Raw genomic sequence first — 24,974 nt, 5'->3', positions numbered from 1 at the left:
CAGGGATGCAGTGGGGAGTGCAGGAGGACCCCGCGCTACTTTCGGAGAGTAGTGTTGGACTTAAGGTAAGTGGGGAAAGGCCCAATGTGAGGTGCTCTCAGTACTCTGCAAAGAAAATCATTGAAGGGTTGTTAAGAGGCTACAGTGTATTATGACAGCATGTGTAAGAAAGGCCTTTGACAGTGTCAAAAATATTACACACTTTGGCCAGAGACCCCCTAGATTTTGAGGCCCTAGGCTTCGGCCTGCCAAACCTTTAGGAAAATCTGGCACTGCTCAAAATGCTATTACATTCTAGAAAGATCCAGTGTTGCCAACAGGTTTTTCCTTGGGATTGGCTTTTGCAGCAAGACACAATACTGCAAAGCATTTAAAGCCACCGCAGAGACCTGAATGGGGATAAATAGGACTGGAAACACAACAGACCAGACACAGGTTTTGTCCATTTATTTTCAGTTTGGATTTGGATATATGACTTCTCAACAAAATACTCAGACACACAGACTTAAAATATTTCAAGCAGTAACATAAATAAATCTTTGTAACAAAAGCAGTACAATTCAAAAACTTGTTCAGACCATCAAAACTATACGAAATATCTAGGCAGCAGTCAAATAAATAAGACAGTATTATGCAAAATATCAACCTGCAGAGGTAAAACATAAAGCAACCAAACTCTACATTTCTGCAAATTCCCGAGAAGTCTTTTTAAGAAAAAAACCAGGAGAACTGCAGGCACATTCTTTGTTCTTTCATGCAGTATTTTGTCCACTGGAGCATGAAACAAAAAATTCACACAATGGAACTATAATAAGTCAACGTTTATGTTGCTGGACACAACACACAGGGTTAGTAGAACAATGTGGTAGCTTGGCTGATTTCCTTGGACTACTTTTTATTTTTACGAAAAATCCGTTGTTTGGGTGCTGTGTGGTTTCTGGGCTGTATGGCCGTGTTCTAGCAGCATTCTCTCCTGACGTTTCGCCTGCATCTGTGGCTGGCATCTTCAGAGGATCCTCTGAAGATGCCAGCCACAGATGCAGGCGAAACGTCAGGAGAGAATGCTGCTAGAACACGGCCATACAGCCCGGAAACCACACAGCACCCAAGTGATTCCGGCCGTGAAAGCCTTCGACAAAATCCGTTGTTTTTTTTCCTGAATGCTCCAGTTTATATTTGCACTAAATATTACCATCGATAGAGCTGTAGAGTGGGAAATGTGACCCTGCAAAAACTCTAGGTCAGCCAACATGTGCTTTGGTCGTTTCTACAACAGAAGTTGACTTTTGGTGAACATTTACTGTTCTGTTCCCTCAAAACACAGGAAAGTGTGGTGGCCGGACTATGGTGTCTTCCTGTTGCAGCAAGTTCCTTCCCGCCTGCTAATGCAGTTGCAATAGCTTAGGGGGAACAGAACTTCCCCATGAAGAGAATGCTCTTAGTTATGTTGTGCCTGATAAAGAAGAGAAAAGGGTGTTCTGCAGCAAACAGAACTGCATCCCCTTGGCTTCGGCTGGCTACATCGGCGACGCTTGACGCTGCAGCTTCGGTACCTTCTTCATTAATGTCAACAAAGCACTTGTGGAAAAACTGAGACAGAACCAGATTGTCTTTGTCAGACATCCCGCTGAAGTCGCTTTGACCGGCATCAAAGGCGTGTGTTACCCCCAGCTGGTTCAAAGTGGATTTTAACTCATAGCTGTCTTCCAATTGGAACCTAGGAAGATACACCCGTATGTTGGTTTCCTCCATTTCTTCTGGGCTTGTCCACTTGGATAAAGACTCAGCAGTCAATTCTCTTTCTAGCTGCAGTTGTTTAAAGAAAGCGAGAAAGAAATTGGCAAATGATCAGTACAAAAGGTATGCAGCTCTGTCAAATGAATCCAAGTTGGGTGCAAGTCTGCTTAGCTCAGAACATGTATTTTCTACCCTCAGGTCCAAATTAGCCACTCTTGATTGCCACATCTACAGTGTAAACGCACACACTCCTAATTATTATGAAACCTGCCAATCATACCCAACTTCCATTCTCACATCTATAGATGGCATCCTTGTCCATCACCTCTAAAGCTGTAGAAAGATTATCCAGATATAACCAAATATGTAGTACTTGATGAATCTTCTAAACCAGGGATGTTGAATTCATTTGTTACAAGGACCGGATATGACCTAAATGTGACTGGGTTGGGCTATGCCCAGAGGTGGGATCCAGCAGGTTCTCACAGGTTCCCAAGAGTAGGCTACTAATTATTTTTGTGTGCCGAGAGGGGGTTACTAGTGATTAGCGATTTTGCCCACGTGATTTTTGCCTTAGTTACACCCCTCCTCTCAGCAGTAGCGCGCAGAACTTGAAGCAGTCTAGCAGGAGGTGCACCGGCGGGCGTGGCAGCTCGCGCCTCGTGCGGCATTCGCTTTCCAGCCTAAGGACGAGCGCGAAGGTTGCGCCCTCGTCCGCCACAGTCAGCCACCGGAATGCTCTGCCCCCAGAATGCCCGGCCATGCCCCCATCGTGCCCCGCCCAGTCCCATTGGCGCTACACCACTGTTTGGATCCCACCACTAAAATTTTTGGATCCTATCACTGGCTATGCCCTTGGTTGGGGTGGGGGTGGCGGCAGTTCCCTCAGTTGGCTCCAGAACAGTACCAAGGTGAGGTGAGGTGGGTGCCTTGAAGGGGCTTATCAGGCCTGTGAGCCAGCTGGGGCAATCCCTCTCCTCACTCAGACCAGGAGCAAGTGGGGTGGCGAGGGTTGCCTCAGCTGGTTCACAGGCCTGATAAGCTCCCTCGGAGGGCTGGTTCCAACCCCCAGGCTGTATGTTTGACTCCTCTGCTTTAAACCTTGCTGGATTATTGGAGTGTTGTGCGTTTTCCGAGTTACATGGCTGTGTTCAAGTAGAATTTTCTCCTGACGTTTCGCCTGCATCTGTGGCTGGAGTCATGTGAAACATCAGAAGAAAATGCTGCTGGAACACGGCCATATAACCGGGAAAACCCACAACACTCTAGTGATTCTGTCCGTGAAAGCCTTTGACTTACTGGATTAGTTTTTCTTTCAGCGTGTGTGTGTAAAATGATGAAGTAAGATATAACTTTCCCACTCTTAATTTTATATGACTTCACACAGCATGACATTTGTCAGAAAATCTTTTACTGGTTGAAAAAATACCAAGAGTCAATTTCAATTTAACTAGACATATCCAGAGATGGGATCCAGCAGGTTCTCACAGGTTCCCGAGAGTAGGTTACTAATTGCCTGTGTGCCGAGGGGCCACTGGTGAGTGATTCGCCACCGATTTTTTTGGTCTTTGAGTTACCCTCCTCTCAGCACAATGGCAGAACTTGGGCAAGCAGCCCAGCAGGTGTGCACGCGGCATGCGGCAGCCTGGGCGCCTCGCGCGGCATTCGCTTTCCCGCCTATGATTCCGCGCCGCAGCTGCGCCCTTGCCACAAAGCCATGCCCAGGAATGCCCGCGCACCCCCCGGAATGCCTGACCACGCCCCTGTCATGCCCCGCCCAGCCCCATTGGCGCTACGCCACAGTTTGAATCCCACCACCGTGGGAACCTGTTACTAAAATATTTGGATCCCACCACTGGACATATCTGCATACGTCTTTCCATGTAGCCCTGCTGCTTCTGCTGTACTCAAAGAAAGCAAAATCCGTTGAATATCTGAGTTAAAAAGCAAAAGCAAAATTGACAAAATTCGCATGAACAGTTTTCTTTTCCTTACCATTTCCAGGCCAGTGGTGTTGTCGCTGATGTCATTTGGGAGTAGTATAAACATGCTGAGGTCTTTATTGCCATATGGGAGTTCAAGAATATGAGTCTGGACTTCTGTAATGTAGTTCCAGTTAAATTTTCCATGCTGGAACATCATCTTTATGGGCTTACTTGTGTTCTGCAAGAGGACAAATGTAACATTTAATACTAAATCTCGAAGACAACAAAATATTATCTTGTGCATTGAGGTAGAGACCTTTGTTTATATTCCTCTGAGCAAAACAGTCCATCTGTGCCATCACAGACATGCTAATTGACTAAGAATCTGACTGCTACCATGTTTCCCCGAAAATAAGACAGTGTCTTATATTAATTTTTGCTCCCAAAGATGCGCTATGTCTTATTTTCAGGGGATGTCTTATTTTTCTGCGTTCTGTTCATCGGGCATGCTTCCAAACAAAAACTTTGCTACGTCTTACTTTTGGGGGATGCCTTATATTTCGCACTTCAGCAAAACCTCTACTACGTCTTATTTTCAGGGGATGTCTTATATTCGGGGAAACAGTATTTGTTAGTTCAGTATTAAGCAGATCTGTACCTTGTTCAGTCTGAATGGCTGTTCGGTTGTGTCATCCTTGTTAAATGTCTTTGACCAGTCTCCTTTGAAGTAAAGTGCATTCACCAAAATCAGTCGGGTAAGTGAATTTATGGATTCCTCCTTCAACAGATTCTGGATTTTACCTTTTAAGGGAGAGGGGAAAGTTATGTTTCTGCAGCTGTTTTTCATTTCATTTCTTTTTTAAAAAAATAGCAATGGATTTAGAGGTTACCAGTTCTGCAAAATGTGTTCATAGTTGTAAGAACTCTGTGGTCTTGTCCTATCTTCCTCATACTTCCTTCCCCAAAATACTTCCATTCTCTGAGTTATCTAAAGGTCACATTTTCTCTTGCTATAAAGGAAACTCTGTTCATGGTCACCTGCAGTTGTCTCCTCAACATTGGTAAATATGCAATAAATACAATATTTTGGTCCACATAGGAAGCTTTCCAAAAGAGAATTTGAGAAAATCAGAATATAAGAAGAGCCCTGCTGGATCAGGTCAGTGGTTCATCTAGTCCAGAATCCTGCGTCATACAATGGTCAACCAATTATATCAACTACAGGGAACAAAGGCTGAGAGGCCTTCCCTGATGTTTCCTTCTGGCACTGGAATGCAAAGGTTTACTTTGATCAGTATAAACAGCTATAAATGCCCCTCTTAGGGCGATTCCTCACATGAGTAAAATAGGTTCGACCCAGTTCCCTGAGAAGGGTACTGACCTAAGTCAAAGCCGTTGTTGTTCCCCACTGCAACCAGCTTGCATCCCAGCTTTGAGGGCTGAATCATCCTGTGCCCTCTTCGCTGGCTTCGCTCCGGATTGGCTACCGTTCTCACGGCCGTATGTTCCATCCTATCCCCACACACGCTATAAAAAAAAACTGCCACAGGAATGGAGTGGGCCACGGGTGGCGCTTTTGATTAATGGCCAGCTGTATACATGCCCCAAACACTCAGCTGTGATTGGCTGAATAGGGGACCTCCTGGCACCAGAGATCTCGCGACTTACCGGAAGTCGAAGCCAGTTCGAGCTGGTTCCTGAAAAGTAGTAGTTCCCAAACTGGAGTCGGAAATTGGAACGCTACATCGGGGGTGAAGCTGAGTACAAAACCACGCCGATCCTGGTGGACAATGCTTGCGAGCACTTAGGTTGAACGCAGAATAAGACTTATAGGTCAATAACGCAAGCGCGGAATCGACCTTAGTCACCTTTTTTCTAAACTGAGAAGACCCAGACTCTTCAGCCTTCCTTCACTGGAAAGCTGCTTCCGCCCTTTAACCATCTTGGTTGCCATCTCTGTACTTAAAACAACTGTAATATGAACAACAAATACATCATCTTATACAGCAGCCTCTAAACCTTGTTGTGAATGCAGGTCATTTGCTCTTAGCGAACAAATCACCAGTTTGTCAACAAGTGAACAAATTACCAGTTTGTCAACATTGTTAAATGTAAGGGGATGTCATAACTAGACATTGTACCACTGCATATGATTCGCTGCATTTTGTGTATTCATTCTCATTTACACTTGCTTCTTCCTTCTCTTTTGTCTGTGTATTGTTCATTCCTTAAGGGATTCCTTTTTCCCCCTGCTCTGTTAGTTTATAAATTGCCATAACACCCTGATGATGCTAAACAGATCATCACAGCATGCACTATAAATGTATGGAACAATATGCATTAAACCAGTCCTATTGAATTAAGCTGGTGAATTTGTGCTTATAAGTTTCTTTTGATACTGATGTGTGTTTTTATACAAACACGACTCATCAATATAGTGGGAATTCAGTGCGTTCTTTTCCACTTCACATTTTTTGGCACCTAGATCAGGATCAACCTACAACTGAGCACGATCAAAAGATCTCAGAAATGGCTATCAGTAAAGACGTGACTCATGTAGCACAAACCTTGCATACAGAAGGTCCCAGATTAAATCTCTATAGTCTACAGTTAAAGAATCTCAGGTAGCAGGTGAAGAAATGACAGTTGTCTGGAGTAGAAAATACTGCCTTAAGTGGACAAATGGTCTTGCTCATTATAGGGCAACTTTTTTCTCCAAGAAAGGAGGTTGAATGTCATACAAATGCTCACATACATGTTTAAACATAGAATACACCAATGTTTTAAAAGGCAAGAAAAGTAACTAGAGAAATATTGTCAAAGACTTTCACGGGTTGGATTCATTGAGTTGTGGTGGAGCCAGGCTGTGTGGTCATGGGTTCAGGATCTGTTCCAAAGCAGCTTGCATTTGGCTGGCATCTTCAGAGGTGTATCACAGAGGAAAGTCTGTTACACACTGTCTCCAGTGAGAAGACTGGACACAGTGTGTAACAGACTTCCCTCTGTGGTACACCTCTGAAGATGCCAGCCACAGATGCAGGCGAAACATTAGGAACAAGATTCACCAGACCACGGCCACACAGCCCAGAAAACCCACCACAACCAAACTAGAGAAGGATTTAGAATGACAGAACAGCTATTTTGAGCTCACCTTCTGTCTGATTCTCTACCCAGGAATTAATTTCTTTTCTGACTTCATCTGAAGCGTTCTGAAAATCCACAGTTTGTGGTTCCATGTTGTAATATTTCTTGACTGACTGTAAGAATTCCTGAAGGGAGAAACAAATGAAATTGTTAAACTGATATGATTTCAAATGAAATGGTTAAATTGATACCAATTCGTGCTACGATTGGCTCTTATAGAAAGATAGATGTTTCCTGCCTGCACCTGTGCATTTTCCCTACAAGAGCCAATAGTAGGTTTGGAGAAGAATTTGAATTTGTGGAAGAGGCATTAGGACCGTGGTGGCGAACCTTTGAATTTGTGGAAGAGGCATTAGGACCATGGTGGCGAACCTCAATTGGCCATGCTGGCAGGGGCTGATGAGAATTGTAGTCCATAACATCTGCAGTACCAAAGGTTTGCCACCACTGCATTAGGAGAATGGCTAAGGACCCAACCTTCTTTGAACATCAAGGAGCATCAACATCCTTGGTTGCAAATCAGCATTCAAGACACCCCTCCCAAACACCCACAGATAGTTCTGAATAGTCCCTTACATGCAGGACAAATTGCACCTAAGCAGTGGTAGCCTTGCTGATAAATTGGTTATGCTGTTATCTGAAAAGGTATCTTCTATTGCTTATAACGTCTCACTTTTTGCTCTGTCTCACTTTTTGCTCCAGCCACTAAGGGTCAAAGTAGTTGCAAAGAGTGCAGCCTGATTTGGATATTTATTTGATTTTGTAAGATTGTCGCATTATTTAAGATGCATGATTTTGATTCCTAAATTGTGTGTTTTTAATTTTATACTTTCACAGGCAATTGTAACAGCCTATGGCCAGAAACAATAAACATGACTGACTGACTGACTGACTGACTGACTGACTGACTGACTGACTGACTGAATGAATGAATGAATGAATGAATGAATGAATGAATGAATGAATGAATGGGATTTTAGCACCACCATTTGCTTTGTACTTATGATGAGCTTAAAATTATTTTGTTTCTGTAGTTGGGATGATGAAGGTGCTTACTTGGAAATATCAGCCTTTTGCCTAACAAACATAATTTTTTTTAGGTAGGTGGGTTAGCACTTAAGATCACATGGCTTCAACACACTAGAGGCAACAGGAAGCCGAATTCCAAGGCCTTTCCCCAATCCCTTGCATGCATTTCTAGCAAACTCACAGAACCTGTTCGGCTAGTGGATTTGGTTCACATTTTCAGCAATAAAACTAAAGCTCCGCTTTACAGCGTTGATCTGCCAGATAGTTGATTAATACTTCTTAGCAGGATGTTTTTAGAAGGCTGGTTGATTTCCTGGCTAAGCGCCTGGAATCCTGAATGGATATTGTTGGTTATATTGAGAGGTGTCTTTAAAAAAGAAAAGAAATGCAGCATTTATTGAAATTCACATTTAATCAGAATTGTTGACCATGTGTATACAATTGCTCTTTATTGCATTTTGTTTTATCCTACATTTTCTCTTACTTTTCCTCCTTTGTTTATGTAGCCATCACTTCCTAGTCAAAAAGTACAAGGTCAGCCATCTTCAATCTTAGAGGCTCCGTGCAAACAGATGCACCTGTGAGAAAACCTCTTATCCTGCCATTTCCAGCAACAAGGTAGTAAGAACAATTCTCCTGATATCATAAGACTTTATTTGGGAATAGATTGTATTAGAAGTTTCTAATATACTCCCCCACCCCCCACAAAACCCTATACTCAGAGGTCGAAATCAGTAGTCCTCAATGGCTATTCAGCACATGATGGATTCAACTTAGAAACAGAAAATTAAAAGTGTTTGAACCCATCTTATTTCAGAAGGACCCAACTTTTTAGTTACGCTTAATTTCTATTGAAATCTGTAGTTGACCACTGGTATTTGGCTTCTGATGTCTATGTCCTATTTCTACTGGCTGTAAGATATTAGTGCACCCTCCATCATTTTAATGGGGAGGGGTACTTTTAGTGTCATGACTTTTATCCAAATTTTCAACAGAATACTAGCTAAACTTTTGTAACTGATCGTACAGATTGGCAACCATCACCAAAGAAAGGTTGATCAACAGACCATGCAAGAATTTGCAACCCTGTACATAAATGTACTCAGAGTAAGGGGCTTTCCCCACTGACAGAGTTGAACTGGTTTCTACCTAGGTTCGCCTCAGTGAATCCCTTTACTGTAGAATCGTTTTCCAGATGTTCAGGAACTGCTACCCTATCAAAGTTTTCGTCAGCATGGCCAATTGGCCATGCTGGTAGGGGCTGATGGGAATTGTAGTTCCTGAACATCTGGAGAGCCGCAGGTTCCCTACCCCTGCCCTACTGCCACCGAGCTCAACATTGTTTTGTCTCAGTTCCCACCCCCCCAGAACTGCGACATCCTTGTCGCAGTTATGAACTACACTTTTCTGCTGGAACAAGGTCGATACCATTCGAAGCGGGGAAGCATTGAAACAACACCTCATCCGTTCAACCAATCACGAGCCGCTTTTGTGGCATGCACAGAACGGGAGAGTCGTGGCGGGCAGAAAGCACATGTAACTGTAAACTGTAAAAACTGTAAAAAAAAAAAAGAACGCTCCCGTTTCCTGCCGTCACAAGCACCAATCACGATCGAGGAGCTAAACAGGCACCAAGATGATCCTGCCCACTTAGCTCGGTTCCAGGGGGCCAACTCAGTTGCTGTGGGGACAGCCTGGAATCGCCCTCCACTGAAGGGAACCGAGTCGACCTTAGCTCCCTTCTGTAGTGGGGAAAGCTTCTAAGACTCTTAAAATCAATGCAGTTGACTTCTGAGTATGAAAGAGCCAGCAGAAGATCTGGCAGCATACAGCACATCACTGGACCAACCATATACACTTTTGCAACTGAAAACCAAAAAGGGACAGCGCTTCACACAACAGCACAATAACGATCTCCTCTGAGCTTGTTTGACCGGCATGCCTGTTAAATTGTCAGTGGAAAAACTGTATGTAGATGAGGGCACATGCAAGTCTTGCTCTTTGGAAAATGTGAGAAAGTCAGAATCAGAGACGAACGCCAGCTTTTTCAAACCTGTTTTAAAAACAAGGCACGTTTGCATACATTTCAGAGACATTTAATTTTTTTAAAAAAGATACCTTCTGGATAGAGATGCAGGGGTTATACAGAAGCTCCTCCATGTTGGAATATGCTTGTCGTGTGATGGTCCTCCTGCCCCCTGTTCTTCCAGCTTTCTTAAAATGAAACACCTGCAATTAGAATGGATACAAGTAAATGTGTTAGGCCAGTGGTGGCGAACCTTTTCGAGACCGAGCGCCCAAATTGCAACCCAGAACCCACTTATTTATCACAAAGTGCCAACACGGCAATTTAACCTGAATACTGAGGTTTCAGTTTAGAAAAAATGGCTGGCTCCGAGGTGCGCGTTACTCAGGAGTAAGCTTGGTGAAGCAACCATGCAACCCTTTGAATGGGTGAATCATGACCCTGGGAGGGTTTACTCAGAAGCAAGCCCCATTACCAGCAACTGAGCTTACTCCCAGGTAAAGGATCGTGCCTAGGCCAGCCTAGATGTATGTGGGGGGGGTGATTTTACGCCCCCCCCCACATGATGAACTCTGTGCACGCGTGCCCACAGAAAGGGCTCTGAGTTCCACCTCTGGCACTCGTGCCATAGGTTCGCCACCGCTGTGTTGGGCTGACCAAGTCGACTGGTCTCACAACCTATCAAAAACGGAGGTAACCTTAAACAGACACCACATGTTAAGGTATTACACCTTGTGCTTCACTAGAAGAAGAAGAAAGCCTTTATTGGCATATTAGATTATGTGCTTCAGCACATGTCTGAAGAAATTTTCACAAGGGCAGTAATTCCCGCCTTTTCCTGGAAAACAAGTGGATATCCCAACCATGCTGAAACAAAGGTAGGTTTTGAGAGACCTGGATACAAAGAATCACCCTCACCTAACCTCTTTCTTTTTGGGGTGCTGTGTGGTTTCCGGGCTGTATGGCTGTGTTCTAGCAGCATTCTCTCCTGACGTTTCGCCTGCATCTGTGGCTGGCATCTTCAGAGGATCCTATTCAGATGCCCTGACCTATTGACCTTTACTCACAGGTATATATACTCCACTTGCTTTCCTTTCCTACTATCAGATCCTCTGAAGATGCCAGCCACAGATGCAGGCGAAACCACACAGCACCCCAGTGATTCTGGCCGTGAAAGCCTTCGACAATACTCTTTCTTTTTGTTTGCTACTAGCTTGCTTAATGAAGTCAGGTTTCTTAATCAGCATGGCTCAAGGTCAGACTAAGATAACACTGGCTTTCTACAAAGCTGTTTGTCCGAAGGTCCTTTGCAAACTGACTAAGTACATCTCTCTAAGGGTCAAGCACCGTTTGCCACTTATGGGGCGGGGGGGGGGGGGGGGACACGTGCTTTACTCTTGGGAATTAGAAAAACTAGAAATAGTTCCTGTCTGCTCACAGATTAACAAAATAAGACTCCCTTATAGGTAACAGTATAGGTCATCAGCAATTGTTTTGCACATTAGCACAAGCAATTTCTTAAAGCGATTAAATTAAGAGTTCAAATTTACCTCTGCTATCTGCTCGGCAGTAGAGCCTCTGGCCCCAAGATACACCGCAGCCATGACAGTAGAAATACTCCAAGGTGAAAATAAGACATTCTTGTCATTTTGAATCTGGCACACATGCTTGAAAAAGTCAAGGGCAAACCCCGTATTTGCCATGCTTAGAGCCTCCATTATTGTTTAGAGCTGGTAGAGAGAGGAAGAAATTTCATTTGACATGAGTTCATTGGTGACTGTGTTCCAGCCTTTCTTCTGTCAAAGACGCTCAAAAAACAATTCTGATGTAGGCAACCGGAAACTCTTTGGAACAATCGAGTGCCTGAACCACAGGAACCATTGTCTGTCTTGTAAGCATTTGGTGCCATTAGAGATTACCAGTGTGGTTTAAATTATCTTCCTGTCCGAAAAGCCCTTCGTCATGACACACCATCTCTGGAGCGGGATATTTAAAGCATGTTTTCAGCTCCCCAAAGATAACAGCTTTTAACTAGACAGTGTGCCATCCGCTTTTAACTTGCGCAATGCAGACTGGGTGCTCTTGCAAATGAGTAGACAGGTCTTTAGAGGTAAACATGTCTTCAGAACCATGTGCAAGAACATGCATTGTGCAAGTCCACAGCTGATGGCCTAGATAAAAACAACATTGCACAAATGATTGTTCCTTCATTATATGAGAAGGTGCGAATAGCCAAGCACGTCCTTCAAAATGTTAGCAGAATCTCTCTTTCCCAAACTTTTGAAGAGTGTTTTTTTATATATATATATATCCATCCATCCATCCATCCATCCATCCATCCATCCATCCATCCATCCATCCATCCATCCATCCATCCATGATCTATCCATGATCTATCTATCTATCTATCTATCTATCTATCTATCTATCTATCTATCTATCTATCTATCTATCTATCTATCTATCTATCTATCTATCTATCTATCTATCTATCTATCTATCTATCTATCTATCTATCTCTTGGATTTCTATACGGCCCCATTCCCGAAGGGCTCCAGGTGGTGTACAGCATAAAATTCATACAGTATCAAATAAAGGAGCAAATCATCCAAAATACATAGTAAACAAATAACATAGCTCCATCCAGTTAATAATCAATAAAACTCACTAAAACTCCATATAAACAGCAGTTAATACAATTAAATAATAATTAAATAATTAAATAATTAAATAATAGCCTGCTTCTCTACTGTTAAGGAATCTCAAAATGGCGTCCAATCACCTTCCCCTTCCCACAACAGACAACTTGGGAGGTAGGCAGGGCTGAGAGTATTGCGAGAGAGAGAGAACTCTGACTAGTCCAAGGTCAGCCAACAGGCTTCATGTGTCGGAGCAGGGAAACAAACCTGGTCCACCAGATTAGAGTCCACTGCTCATGTGGAGGAGTGGGGGAGTCAACCCAGTTCTCCAGCTTAGAGTCCACCACTCTTTACCATGACACCATGCTAGCTCTCAATACTTAGCATACTTAGTGCACAGGTTTCCTTCCTCAGCGTCTTGCTTTCTAATCAACTATTACGGCATAAATTGTGCTTCGACATGGCTGGCCGAGGCTAGCCCAATCTCATCAGATCTCAGAAGCTAAACTGGCTAGTACTTGGATAGGCGATTAGCAAGGAAGGCCAGGGTTGCTAGGCAGAGGCAAGTAATGACAAACCACCTCTGTTTATCTCCTGCCTTGAAAACCCTCCGGGGTTGCCATACATCGGTTGTGACTTGACAGCACTTTCCTCCAATAAACTTAAGAATAATCCACCCTTTGTTTGTCCAATCAGTCAAAGCAAGACCATGATTCATGGACAACGGTGATGCTTCCGGCACTCCTCCGCAGCACACAATAGGTCCTGAGGTTCACCTATGTCAATCAGTCCCTGAGAAACTTTTCTTTAATGGGACTTAAGCAGGAGGGTTTGGCTGCCTTGGAAAAACTGCTGCAAAAGAAAGAGGTTTCTTGTCACCATGATTCCACAGATCACCTTCCTGGTCCCAAGGACTTTTTTTTCTGCCAAGTTTATCCTTGCCTTTCTCCTCACTAGACTCTCTGCTAATTAATACTTGAGTGGCACCCAACTAACACTACCCTCCCAAGCAGAGTCACTCCCTTTTAAGCCTGCTGACCTCAGTGGACTTAGAAGGGTGCAGCTCTGTTTGGGATGGCACTGTGGGCTGCTCACATACTATATGGTTAACATTGCACAATGCTGACTCTTGCTGGATTTCTGTTGGTCAAAATCCACTTTACCTATTCTAGCCCCATTTCTAGTTTGCCTTTCCCCAAATGCTATTGTTTAAATGGTGCTGTTTTTCTCCTGATGTCATCTTTCATGGCTGCTTGTGAAACCCCCATGCTCAGAATGAGTTGACCCAGAAAGGGGTGGAGACTCAAAGCAGCAGAAGGCTGCAGAGCTCATGTAGTTTGGAGGAGACAAGGCTACCAGACTCGGACCTTGAATTGTATAAGCCCGTAACACCTTGTTAAGGTAACTGCAATGTTGTTGGGAACTAGTGGGAAGGTAGTTTATTTTTTGCTATGTTGTAAATGTTGGAGTTTATTGTTTCAGGGTTTTTTATGTTTGTAATGGGTGAGAGTTCTCCTGGAAACCTTTATCGTGTTGAATCCTGTTCATCAAGCCCTTGGAGTCTTCAGGAGCCAACCCACTTGCAAAGAAGAATTGGACTTGGCAGTATCAGTAGACTGTAAATAGAAGGACTTGAAAATGCAACCTGAAGTGTGATGTTAAATGTTGATGTTATATGTTATATGTTAAGAAAGTAAACCATTTTGTTTTTTAAATTTGTTGTTGCAAACTCATTCCAAGTTCTGCCCCACAGAACCCACAGATAGAGGTTACACTTGCTAAAAACAACCCAGACAATATCTCCATGCTGAGAAAAGGGTTATCTAGAGAACTTTTCCACATCTCTTTTTCGGGGGGGGGGGGGCATCAAGTTGCAGACAACTTATGGCGACCTCAGTATGGGTCTTTCAATCGTTTAGAAGTGTTTTGCCATTGCCTACCTCTGCATAGAGACCCTGTTATCTTACTTCGTGGTCTCCCATCCACTTACTGACGGGCTGATCTTGCGGACCTTCTAAGATTGGGCTAACATGGGCCATCCAGACCAGGGTTTTCCATGACTAACAATTCTTGAAGGCACAAGATATTGTCAAAGAAGAATCTTCAAACAACCATCACCATCTCCCAGTAGAAGTCTAGTTTCCTTCCCTGCTAGCAAGTTTCCTTCCTAGATAGTCTCCAACCTTAGTAGGATACAGGGCCAAGCCTGGCCCCTTTCCGCACAAGCCCCTGAAAACATTTTTCCAAATGTTTTGCAAATGTTTTCAAAACTCCCAGTTTGTCCCTCAAAAATTTATTTTATTTTATTTTATTTTATTTATTTATTATTTCATTTTTATACCGCCCTCCCCCGAAGGGCTCAGGGCGGTGTACAACATCAACAAACCATAAAAACAAAATACAAAGTTAAATTAAGACTTAAAATGCAGCATTCAATTATCAAAACTAATTCAGATTTAAAATAGATGGCATCCAGCTATTAAAACTCTTCTTAGAAAGAGGGACAGTGGGCCTCAGAGTGTTTCTCAGAATGTTTTGGGCACCCACATCAGCAGCTGGTCTCCCCAAAGGCCCGGTGGAATAGCTCAGTCTTACAGGCCCTGCGGAACTCTTCCCGGATGCTTCCCGGATGCCATTTTGTGGTTGTTCCATTTAAATAAAACTTCTTAGATTCATAGCTACGAAGCTTCAAAGCCTTGAGCTGCTGTTCTCTGGGGGTCGTGCTAAGGCCCCTCTGAATTTAAAAAAAAAAACTGACAGAAATACAGTGCAAGACAGCTGGCGAGAGCTCAGACAATGGCACTGACGAGGACGTCCAAAGACTATGGAAAGGCATGGCAAACCCTTTAAAAAGATTGAGCAGCAAGTGAAAGCATTTTCAAAAAAGAATTACCAGTGACAGCATGTAAATAAAATGTTTTCAGGAAGGAAATTAAAAGGTCTTGGGCTAAAAAATCTATGAAGGAAGCGTTTTATTTCCTGCCTGAAAACATTCTATTTGGCTCATTCTGCACATGCAGAATAATGCACTTTCAAACTGGTTTCAGTGCTCTTTGAAGCTGTGCGGAATGGCAAAATCCACTTGCAAACAGTTGTGAAAGTGGTTTGAAAACGCATTATTTTGCGTGTGCGGAAGGGGCCTTAGTGTTGTGCAGAAAGGGCCTCAAATTAGCCTCAGCAGTCCATGTATATTATGTTCCTTCAGACATTTAAAAAGCAGGGGACGTTGGCAAGTGCTTTGATTCATGATAGCTAAAAATCACAATTGCTGTCTTTAGCGACAAACTTTGAAATTACACAAATGCCTGCTTGAGTAAGCTTCATTCAGAGCTACTCATCCAAAAATCATGTGAAATTCATCACATGTTAACCAAACGAACATAGAAGATACGATTTTCTTTGATTTCTGATGCCACAAAAAGTAATTTTGTGGAAGTTAACCATAGCAGGGCTGCAAGCAAGCGTGGCGTAGTGGTTAGAGTCAGTAGTGGGATTCAAATAATCTAACAACCGGTTCCGGTGGTGGGATTGAAGCAATTTAACAACTGGTTGTTTACAAGCAGCATTTTAACAACCGGTTCTGCCGAAGTGGTGCAAACCTGCTGAATCCCACCACTGGTTAGAGCACAGGTGTCAAACTCGCAGCCCTCCAGATGTTATGGACTACAGTTCCCATCATACTCTGCCAGCATGATGCTGGCAGGGGATGATGGGAACTGTAGTCCATAACATCTGGAGGGCCGCGAGTTTGACACCTATGGGTTAGAGTGTTGGACTACCCTGTTTCCCCGAATATAAGACATCCCCAAAAAATAAGACATAGTAGAGGTTTTGCTGAAGTGCAAATTATAAGGCATCCCCCGAAAGTAAGACATAGCACAGTTTTTGTTTGGAAGCATGCCCAACAAACAGAACACAGAAAAATAAGACATCCCCTTAAAATAAGACATAGTGCATCTTTGGGAGCAAAATTTAATATAAGATACTGTCTTATATTTGGGGAAACACGGTAGGAGCAGGGAGATCCAGGTTCAAATGCTAGCTTTGTCATGGGGATACCCGGGGTATCCTTGCGCTAGTCACATTCTCTCAGCCTGACTGACCTCGCATGGTGGTGGTTGTAAGGGTGAAACAAAGACAGAGAGAATGATTTTTAACCACTGTGCTCCCCATTCAAAAGAAAAACTTGAGCAAATGAGTAAATACATATAAATGCACATGTTCTCAGGAATAAGCACTGCTGACCTCAGCGGATCTTACTTCTGAGTAAGCTTGTGTGGGAATAGACCATAAGCTACATTTCTTTGCCTCATATCATTTATACTAGTAACTAGAACAATGTGCGGCCATCACTATTCTTAAGGAGATGAATTAAATTCAGTTTCATAACATAACCCAACATCAAAGTAAAGAAACAAAAGTTTACATACCTTGTTGGATCCAGCTACACACACAGGCACTCTCTGCTCCCTTCTATAAATCCAAAAGGAAGGCTGACTGTTTATATAGGATTTCTTACTACTCCTACGGCTACTTTCCTAGTTCCTCAAGCTATATGTTGCAATACACTTTTGTCTCAAAGCAGCGTCTCCGTGGAAAGATTGAAGCGTGAGAAAAGAGCATGACCTAAAAGGGGTGTAATAATTAAAGTACAATATCTGTAAGGTCACAAGCATTGCTGCAGAGCGAATCACCGAGGATTTGAGTAAAAGCCCTGGAAGAAACTTCTTCTGTGAAAACCAGGAAATCCCACAAATGTGTCATTCATTTTGTCCATTCAATGTGAAGGCTGAAATCTTCCATGCAAATCTGTGTCCATAAGATGAATGTTTCCCAGGATAACATGTTACCAAAGGAATCGAATGGTGAACTGTGGATCATGGCCAGCTCATGTTGATTGACTTCAGGCGCACAATATAAAATATACAAAGCGCACTCTGAATTAATTAATTAATCCATCTGGGGCTGCATTTTATCGTCACAGCAACTCATAGGAAATTTGAGATCCCGAGTGAGGTGAGATGTTAGAGCACGGATTATCTGAGCCTGCCAGATCCTGATGTCCAGCTAGACCAGGGGTAGGGAACCTGCGGCTCGAGAGCCACATGCGGCTCTTCTGCACTTGCACTATGGCTCCACGAGCCGAGCCGCCGGCCCCATCCTTGCCCACCCTGCAGGCAGCAGGGCAGGCGCTCCAACTGCCTGCGGTCGTGGGCTTCCCCTCTCCGTGGGCTTCCCCTCTCGCCCGCACCGTGGGCTTCCCCTCTCGCCCGCCCCGTTGGAGTGGGGCAGGCACTTTCCCGAGCTGCCGGCTTCCCGAGCCGCCGGCTTCCCGAGCCGCCGGCTTCATCCTTGCCCGCCCTGCAGGCAGCAGGGTGGGCGCATCCAGCGCTTCTCAGAATGAGCGGAGTAAAAGGTAAAAAAAACCCTATATATATATATAGTGTTATCTTTATTTTAACTGTCAAAAATTATTTGCGGCTCCAAGTGTTTTCTTTTCCCGTGGAAAACGGGTCCAAATGGCTCTTCGAGTGTTAAAGGTTCCCTACCCCTGAGCTAGCCAGAAGAATCCATTTCGCCATCCTGGCCTTCTCTAGTATCTTTAGCAGAAGCCCGATGAGGTAGAATCAGCAGGTGAAGCTTTTCGTAGAATCAAGAAAATCCACCCAGAATGATTTCCCAAAGTTTAGAGATGGTTGAAGCTAAAGGTGGGACAATGCCATGGCTTATGGAGAAACATCAAACTGGCCAATGACACACAACGTGTTTGCTGCATGGTGGGGGTGAATGTCTGTCACAGCAAGATTTCTTATATGGATGTATTTCTTCAAACTCTTTTTTCACTTTTCATTCTCCCCGCGGCAAGCGAGACTACTTCTGGCATGATTTTAATTTTGCTTCACCGCCAGAGCAGGGAGATTTGCCAGTCAGCACAGCTTTGCCCCAGACACGTTCCCTTCACCCACAACCAGCCATCTAAAATAACAACAGAGAGGGCTTTTGTGAAGTACAGCATAGGCAGGGCTCCACTCCATCTCCCCTGCTTTGCTTTTGTCCTTCTGATGATCAGGAGGACTTTTAAAACTGTAAGACAAGCCTCTCTCTTCACTTCTTTTGCAGTAGCAGCAGCGAGAGAGAGTGTGCGTGCGTGTGTATGGAGGGGAAGGGGGAGAATATCAGCTCTAGTGTTGAAACTCCCACATATGATGAGATCTGTGCCTTTAAAGTTGCTGACAGGCAGAGTTAAGAGAACCGGAGTGACCAGCAGCCATTTGAGGCTTCAGCAAGCAGCTGCAGGGTAGGCACTGGGCTGCCTCCTTGTGTGTAAACATTGAAACACCAGGAAAGCCTTCCGCAAGCCCATTGTCCAGAGGACAGCCTTGAGATAAGCATTCCATGGGCAATGGACCACTGTGACTAGGGAATAACAAAGAAGGGTTGTACCATAAAGTAATTGTATATCATTGTACCAGGGTATATAATGGTGTAAAAATGTCTAATCTTGACTTGTAAATACATATTGGACTAAGCTTTAGCTACGCCGGAGTATCTGTTCAGTCAAACCTACCCCCTGCAATAGTTTTCAATTCCAGTTGCAATTATGTGTTGCAAGCTCCACTTTCTTAGAAGCAATGTAAATATTTATTCAGCCGTTGCTAGGTAACAGGCTGGCAACATGCCTCCGTTCCACGTTCTACCCTGCACCCTTTTTTTCAACTATGACTAGGTACTATTAAGTTTCAGGTGGCACTCCTCAGTCCTAACAAGGATGCACCCTTTGAATTTCAAATAACCTGTCGCAACAACTTTCAAAGAAACTATGACTCAGATTCAGAACATAGAAGTTGTGCACTAAGGTTTTCACTCAGCATTTAGTTCTATAGCAGGTGTGGTGTGGGAGGAGCTCTGTGGAGTTGGTTCTTCGGAGGATTTTGTTTAGTTAGCTCTGCTTCACTGAATCACTCTTATTGGGGAGAATCTGGACAATTTCAACTTTCTGCATTCTAGTGTTTTCCTGGCCATAGATTTGCGCTGCACTAAATAATTCACAAAGTTACTTGGATAAATTATTAGGTTCATGCTACTGCGTAGTTTGCTTCTAACAGTTAGTTCTTATTGTGTATTTCTGCTTCATTTAAAAAACTTCTTAATAACAGTAAAAACAGAATGAATTCAATATTAATAAGGGATATATCTCACGATACAACAGTACAAAATCGAAGCAACATCAAACTGAATGAATCCATGCTCATGCCAAATGCATTTTCTATCGATGGTGTTATACACGTGATACTTACTGACAAAAGAATTTGTTACGGAGTATAATATGAGGTTTTTGTGACTGAGTGCACAACCTTTTTCAGCTACATTGCAGGTGGCTTTTTAAAAAATATATTCTGTGTATACTATGGTAGCAAGTAATTATTAGCAATTATTAATTTTGGTACTTAGTGTGTCTATGCATATCGTAGCCCCTACCTCTTCTTTAATTAGTGGTACAGTGTACTCTTCTGTTTTCACCCAAAGTCCTAAGTAACAGGCACAGGTTGTTAAGCAACCAAGAGATTAAAGAGACTGGTACGGCCAGGCCTGGTAGGAGGGAGATGCTTCCTGGAATTTGGACTAAGACAGACTAGCCTATCTTGAAAACTGCTGAGAAGGAAGGAAGATGTCATTCTGAAAATATGTGTTTATATTTCAAATGTATGTGCAAAAGGCATGTAAGCTTATGCTTTCGAGAAGCAGGCATACTCTATTTGAGAAACCATTCTCTGAGTGTCCCTTTTAATCTCCAGAGAAATATAAGGTTAAATATTTCCACCCTTGTGGGCTGTTATTGGGCTTGCCCACACCAGGCAATTGACCCTATTTGGGGCTGACACCAGGATCTTTTAAGGTGGCCCAGCCCAGGCATAACTCATGACCATATAAATCCTTCTGTTATTATTAGCAGATTCAATGTAGGGCCAAACACTTTAAAAAATCTTACCTATGCAGCTTTTTGTGCACTTGGGATACTGATGTATCATCTATTTACTGTCTGAGGGAATTTATACGCTGTGTCTTCTGAGCACTGCTCAAGATGCTTCCAATTTGAAACAGCACCATAACATCATAAATTAATTATAAATGCCTTAGTTCTGTCTAAGCAAAATTAGAAATGTATTTAGTACTTAAAAAGAAACTGCAAACTGATAAGAACATAAGAACATAAGAACTAGCCTGCTGGATCAGACCAGAGTCCATCTAGTCCAGCTCTCTGCTACTCGCAGTGGCCCACCAGGTGCCTTTGGGAGCTCACATGCAGGATGTGAAAGCAATGGCGCTATAACGCTGCTGCTCCTGCGCACGCGGACTGTTAAACCTTTTGCAGTCTCTCAGATCAAAGAGGATGAATTTGGTAGCCGTGTCGACTTCTCCTCCATAAATCTGTCCAAGCCCCTTTTAAAGCTATCCAGGTTAGTGGCCATCACCACCTCCTGTGGCAGCATATTCCAAACACCAATCACACGTTGCGTGAAGAAGTGTTTCCTTTTATCAGGCCGAATTCTTCCCCCCAGCATTTTCTGTGAATGCCCCCTGGTTTTAGTATTGTGAGAAAGAGAGAAAAATTTCTCTCTGTCAACATTTTCTATCCCGTGCATAATTTTATAGACTTCAATCATATCCCCCCTCAGACGTCTCCTCTCCAAACTAAAGAGTCCCAAACGCTGCAGCCTCTCCTCATAAGGAAGGTGCTCCAGTTCCTCAATCATCCTCATTGCCCTTCTCTGCACTTTTTTTCCTATCTCGTCGATATCCTTTTTGAGATGTGGCCACCAGAACTGAACACAGTACTCCAAGTGCGGTCGCACCACTGCTTTATATAAGGGCATGACAATCTTTGCAGTTTTATTCTCAATTCCTTTCCTTATGCTATCTTAGCACATAAGCCTTAATTGCTATCTGGTTAGAGAGAACTCGGTTCTCAATGAAAGGTATGTCTCTTGACAGTTTGGTGGGATGTCCGTGTGTGTAGTCAAGTCAAGTCAAGTCAGCCTTTATTGCCATAACAAATCCATGAATCTGAATTTGAAAATGAATCTGAACATGAAGATGAATTTGTGTATATGGTGCTGTATTTTGAGTTTTGATAAACTGTTCGTTGGTTGTGATTGTAAGCAATCAATTGACTGTGATTGCAATTAATATTTTTAAAATCAATAACATCATCAAAAAAGATTCCTGGAATTGGCCTTTCTTGTCAGAACGCTCAATAAAACCTATGTGTGTGTGCATCTCCAACTGGTCATCTGGTGCATCATGGGTTGTAAAGGAAAAATCATAGGAAAAATCGAAGAGTTAGAATGAGAATGGAAATTATTTTTACTGCCTTTCTCACTTGGGCTCCAGGTGGATTACACGGAGTGAGTCAATATAAGCAACAGGGTGAGAATTAGGGTTGTAGAACCAACCTGAAATCTAAAAACAGAACTGAAGCAAAGCTTAGCCATTAATGTGACACATTAAATGTTGCAGAATTTCATAATAGGATCCTTGTTTCAACATGCTGCAGACAGTAGTATTGTCCACAGTCCCTACTAATGTTATCATTTCTTAAAAAGTCACATTGACAAATAGTACACAGTCTATTTGAGCCCTAGAGCCCTTTGGGGATAGAGTGGTTTATTAAATTGAATGAATAATAATAATAACAACAACAACAGGGCAGAATGCAAGACAGAAAAGCTGTATAAAATTGTGGTGATTGTCAAATCCAACTTCTAAAGATATGGCATGCCCTCTAGTGGTTGATCAATACTTCTGTCCTTGTTACTGATTCCTGATAAATAAAACCTAGAAGAAACAGGAAGTGACTTTTCCATAGGGCTGTCTTACAGAATTGTAAACCTCTCACAATTTGAGGATGACCTGAGTGATCATCAGATAGGTTTATATGGGAGAAAGTGGTCTTTAGGGCATTTTCTGCAGGCCTCGCAGGGGTTTAAAAGTCAATAGCAGCGCCTTGAATTAAGCTCACATGCAAATTGGAATCAAGTGTAGTTTCCGGGCTGTATGGCCGTGTTCTAGCAGCATTCCCTACTGACATTTCGCCTGCATCTGTAGCTGGCATCTTCAGAGGAACAAGGGAGGAGCGATTATGACCCACTCCAGTCAATACTCTAGCAGCAGCATACTGTAGCAACTGTAGCTTCTGGACAGCCTTCAAGGGCAGCCCCATGTAGAGCACATTGCATTAATCTAATCTAGATGAACTTTAACAAGGAATCTCTGAAATTGGTCGGGCCCTATTCATTCAATCACCTTGCTTAACAGTGGTACATTTGTGCTTGATGGTAGTTATTCAACTCTTCTAGGTCCACAGCAGATTTCTTTAGGAGTGGATACACCACTGCCCACTTCAAGGTAGGAGTGACTGTTACTCAAATGGCCCAGCTAGGCAAATACCCCGACCAAAGGAGCATGCTTCCTGTAAGGGGTCAGAAGCACACTTCTGTGCTTACTGAGATTGTATTGCCTGATGTATATCCAAGTTCAAGATTTTGATGTAATGTTCCCCAGTGTGCAGATTTTAAGGATGGTGGATTCTGTACAGCACAAATATAACGTCTTTAGAATGTTATAAAAAGCTCTCTTACCCAAAATGAGTTCAGCCAGTTATATTCCTCTCAACCCAGTTTTTAAAATAAAATTCCAAACTTGAGGACAATCCCTGCCTGCTAAGCGAACACCAGCAGGCAGGAAATGCTTTCTTTTTCCCGCCCAAACCTCTTACTTTATTTCTGTTCCTCATTCTGACCATTTCCTGTGCTGCAGCAGATTCTCCGGGGAGATTCCCCATGGAGGTTTCCTCTGCTTGCAGCTTATCCAAGTGCTCGATTTTGCTGTAAAAAGTAGATGAATAAAGTTTGCTTTGCCTAGCAATCCCCTGCACGTGTTGTTTTTCCTTTTCTTGTTTTGAGGGGGACATCTGCAAAGCTACGGCAACATGATTCGAGAAACTGCAATATGTGCATTATTTGTGTCACTGTAGCTTCACAGACATCCCCCGCAAACCAGCAAAAATGAAAAACAATTTGTGCACGGGATCATGAGGCAAAACTAGTCCAAAATTTGTCATGCCCTCACATTGTAAACTGTTTGAAAAGCCCCACAGAGTTTTGAGAATGGTGCCAAATTGTAAGCAAATGAAGCAGTCAAGAGTCATCCTAGAGCAGTGGTGGTGAACCTTTGGCACTCCAGATGTTATGGACTACAATTCCCATCAGCCCCTGCCAGCATGGCCATGCTGGAAGGGGCTGATGGGAAACCAATCCCATAACTATCCGGAGTGCCAAAGGTCCTTTCCACTACGATCACTTTATAGGTGTCAAACTTCGCGGCCCTCCAGATGTTATGGACTACAGTTCCCATCATCGCCTGCCAGCATCATGCTGGCGGGGGGGTGATAGAACTATGAATCCATAACATCTTGCCGCGAGTTTGACCCACTATATCCTAGAGAATGGGGCAAATTGTTCATTAAATTTATTCAGGCATTAAAAAGCTTTTCCCAGCATACTACAACACACACTGTGAATTTTATTGGATAATGCATTTGTTATAATATTACAGAGCTATACCTTTGCAATTGCTATTCTAAGCCAACACTGAAGAACTGGAAGCCCATTGCCCAGAGTTCATTCGAAATCATTGGACACAAAGTTCCCCTCTCTTCCCTACATGCATTGACCGTTTGACTTCAGTAAAAGTTTAACTTTGCTCGGGGTGAAGATTGGTGGCAAGGAGATGGGGTGATGCAGAAGTGACTCATTCAGTTCATTAGTTCACTGTGGCTCTGTCATCTACTAGATTCTAGAAAAACAGTTTCTGCTATCTCAAATACAATAGCACACTAACAACTCTTTTAGTTAAGGCCAGATGCATCTATCTGTCCTGCAGGTTTAAACACCATTATTTGCACCCAGAGGCGTAGCTGGGCCAGAGTGCGCCTGGTGTGCACTCTGGCTTTTTTGCACCCCCTTCCACGGTGCCCACCCGTGACACCACCTTCTTGCGGCGCCCACATAACTTTGGACTCCCTAAATCAAACCTCACCAAACCTGAGTCATACCATCAGGAGAGTCTCCAAAAAAATCTCTGAAATTTTGGTGCTGCTAGCCTAAAATCTGCACCCCCTGCAGGCCAAAACCGGAAAAAAACACTGAAAATACAAAATCCCCCACAAACAAACCTGCGTTTTTGTCGCCCACCACAAGGTGGCGCCCTGAGCAGCTGCCCACTTTACCCAATGGGAGGAATGCCTCTGTCTCCAGCCTGCTCGGTTTGTTAAAGTAAGTGTGTGGGGGGGTGTTGTGGGGGGGAGCACCATGGGGGGGGGGCGTGGGGAGAAGGGGATAAGAGAATTTTCTGCCCCATGTGACTCAAAGCCATGCACCTTGTGCGTGGCGCAACCCCCCTGTCCCCTGGTTG

At 43.4% G+C, this 24,974-nt stretch overlaps 1 protein-coding gene and 1 long non-coding RNA gene across 2 annotated transcripts; one reads left to right on the top strand and one right to left on the bottom strand.

Annotated features, from left to right (window-relative positions):
• Positions 1-1,129: 1,129 nt before the first annotated feature.
• LOC125438695 (serpin B10-like) lies at positions 1,130-8,186 on the bottom strand. The gene is made up of 5 exons (XM_048507139.1): positions 8,085-8,186; positions 6,814-6,941; positions 4,321-4,463; positions 3,733-3,900; positions 1,130-1,806 (listed from the first exon to the last, which is right to left on the bottom strand). The coding sequence occupies exons 2-5, from the start codon at positions 6,896-6,898 to the stop codon at positions 1,402-1,404; spliced, it is 801 nt and encodes a 266-aa protein (XP_048363096.1). The 5' UTR covers positions 6,899-6,941; positions 8,085-8,186; the 3' UTR covers positions 1,130-1,401.
• Positions 4,543-14,037, top strand: LOC125438697. Its single transcript, XR_007245385.1, has 3 exons — positions 4,543-4,821; positions 8,342-8,453; positions 13,983-14,037. It is a non-coding gene; the product is annotated as an uncharacterized LOC125438697 (long non-coding RNA).
• The last annotated feature ends 10,937 nt before the right edge of the window (positions 14,038-24,974 follow it).

Source organism: Sphaerodactylus townsendi, linkage group LG09 (assembly GCF_021028975.2).
Source record: "Sphaerodactylus townsendi isolate TG3544 linkage group LG09, MPM_Stown_v2.3, whole genome shotgun sequence".
Taxonomy (NCBI): Eukaryota; Metazoa; Chordata; class Lepidosauria; order Squamata; family Sphaerodactylidae; genus Sphaerodactylus; species Sphaerodactylus townsendi.
The sequence above is the reverse complement of the archived record's forward strand: the minus strand, read 5'-3'. Positions and strand labels throughout refer to the sequence as shown.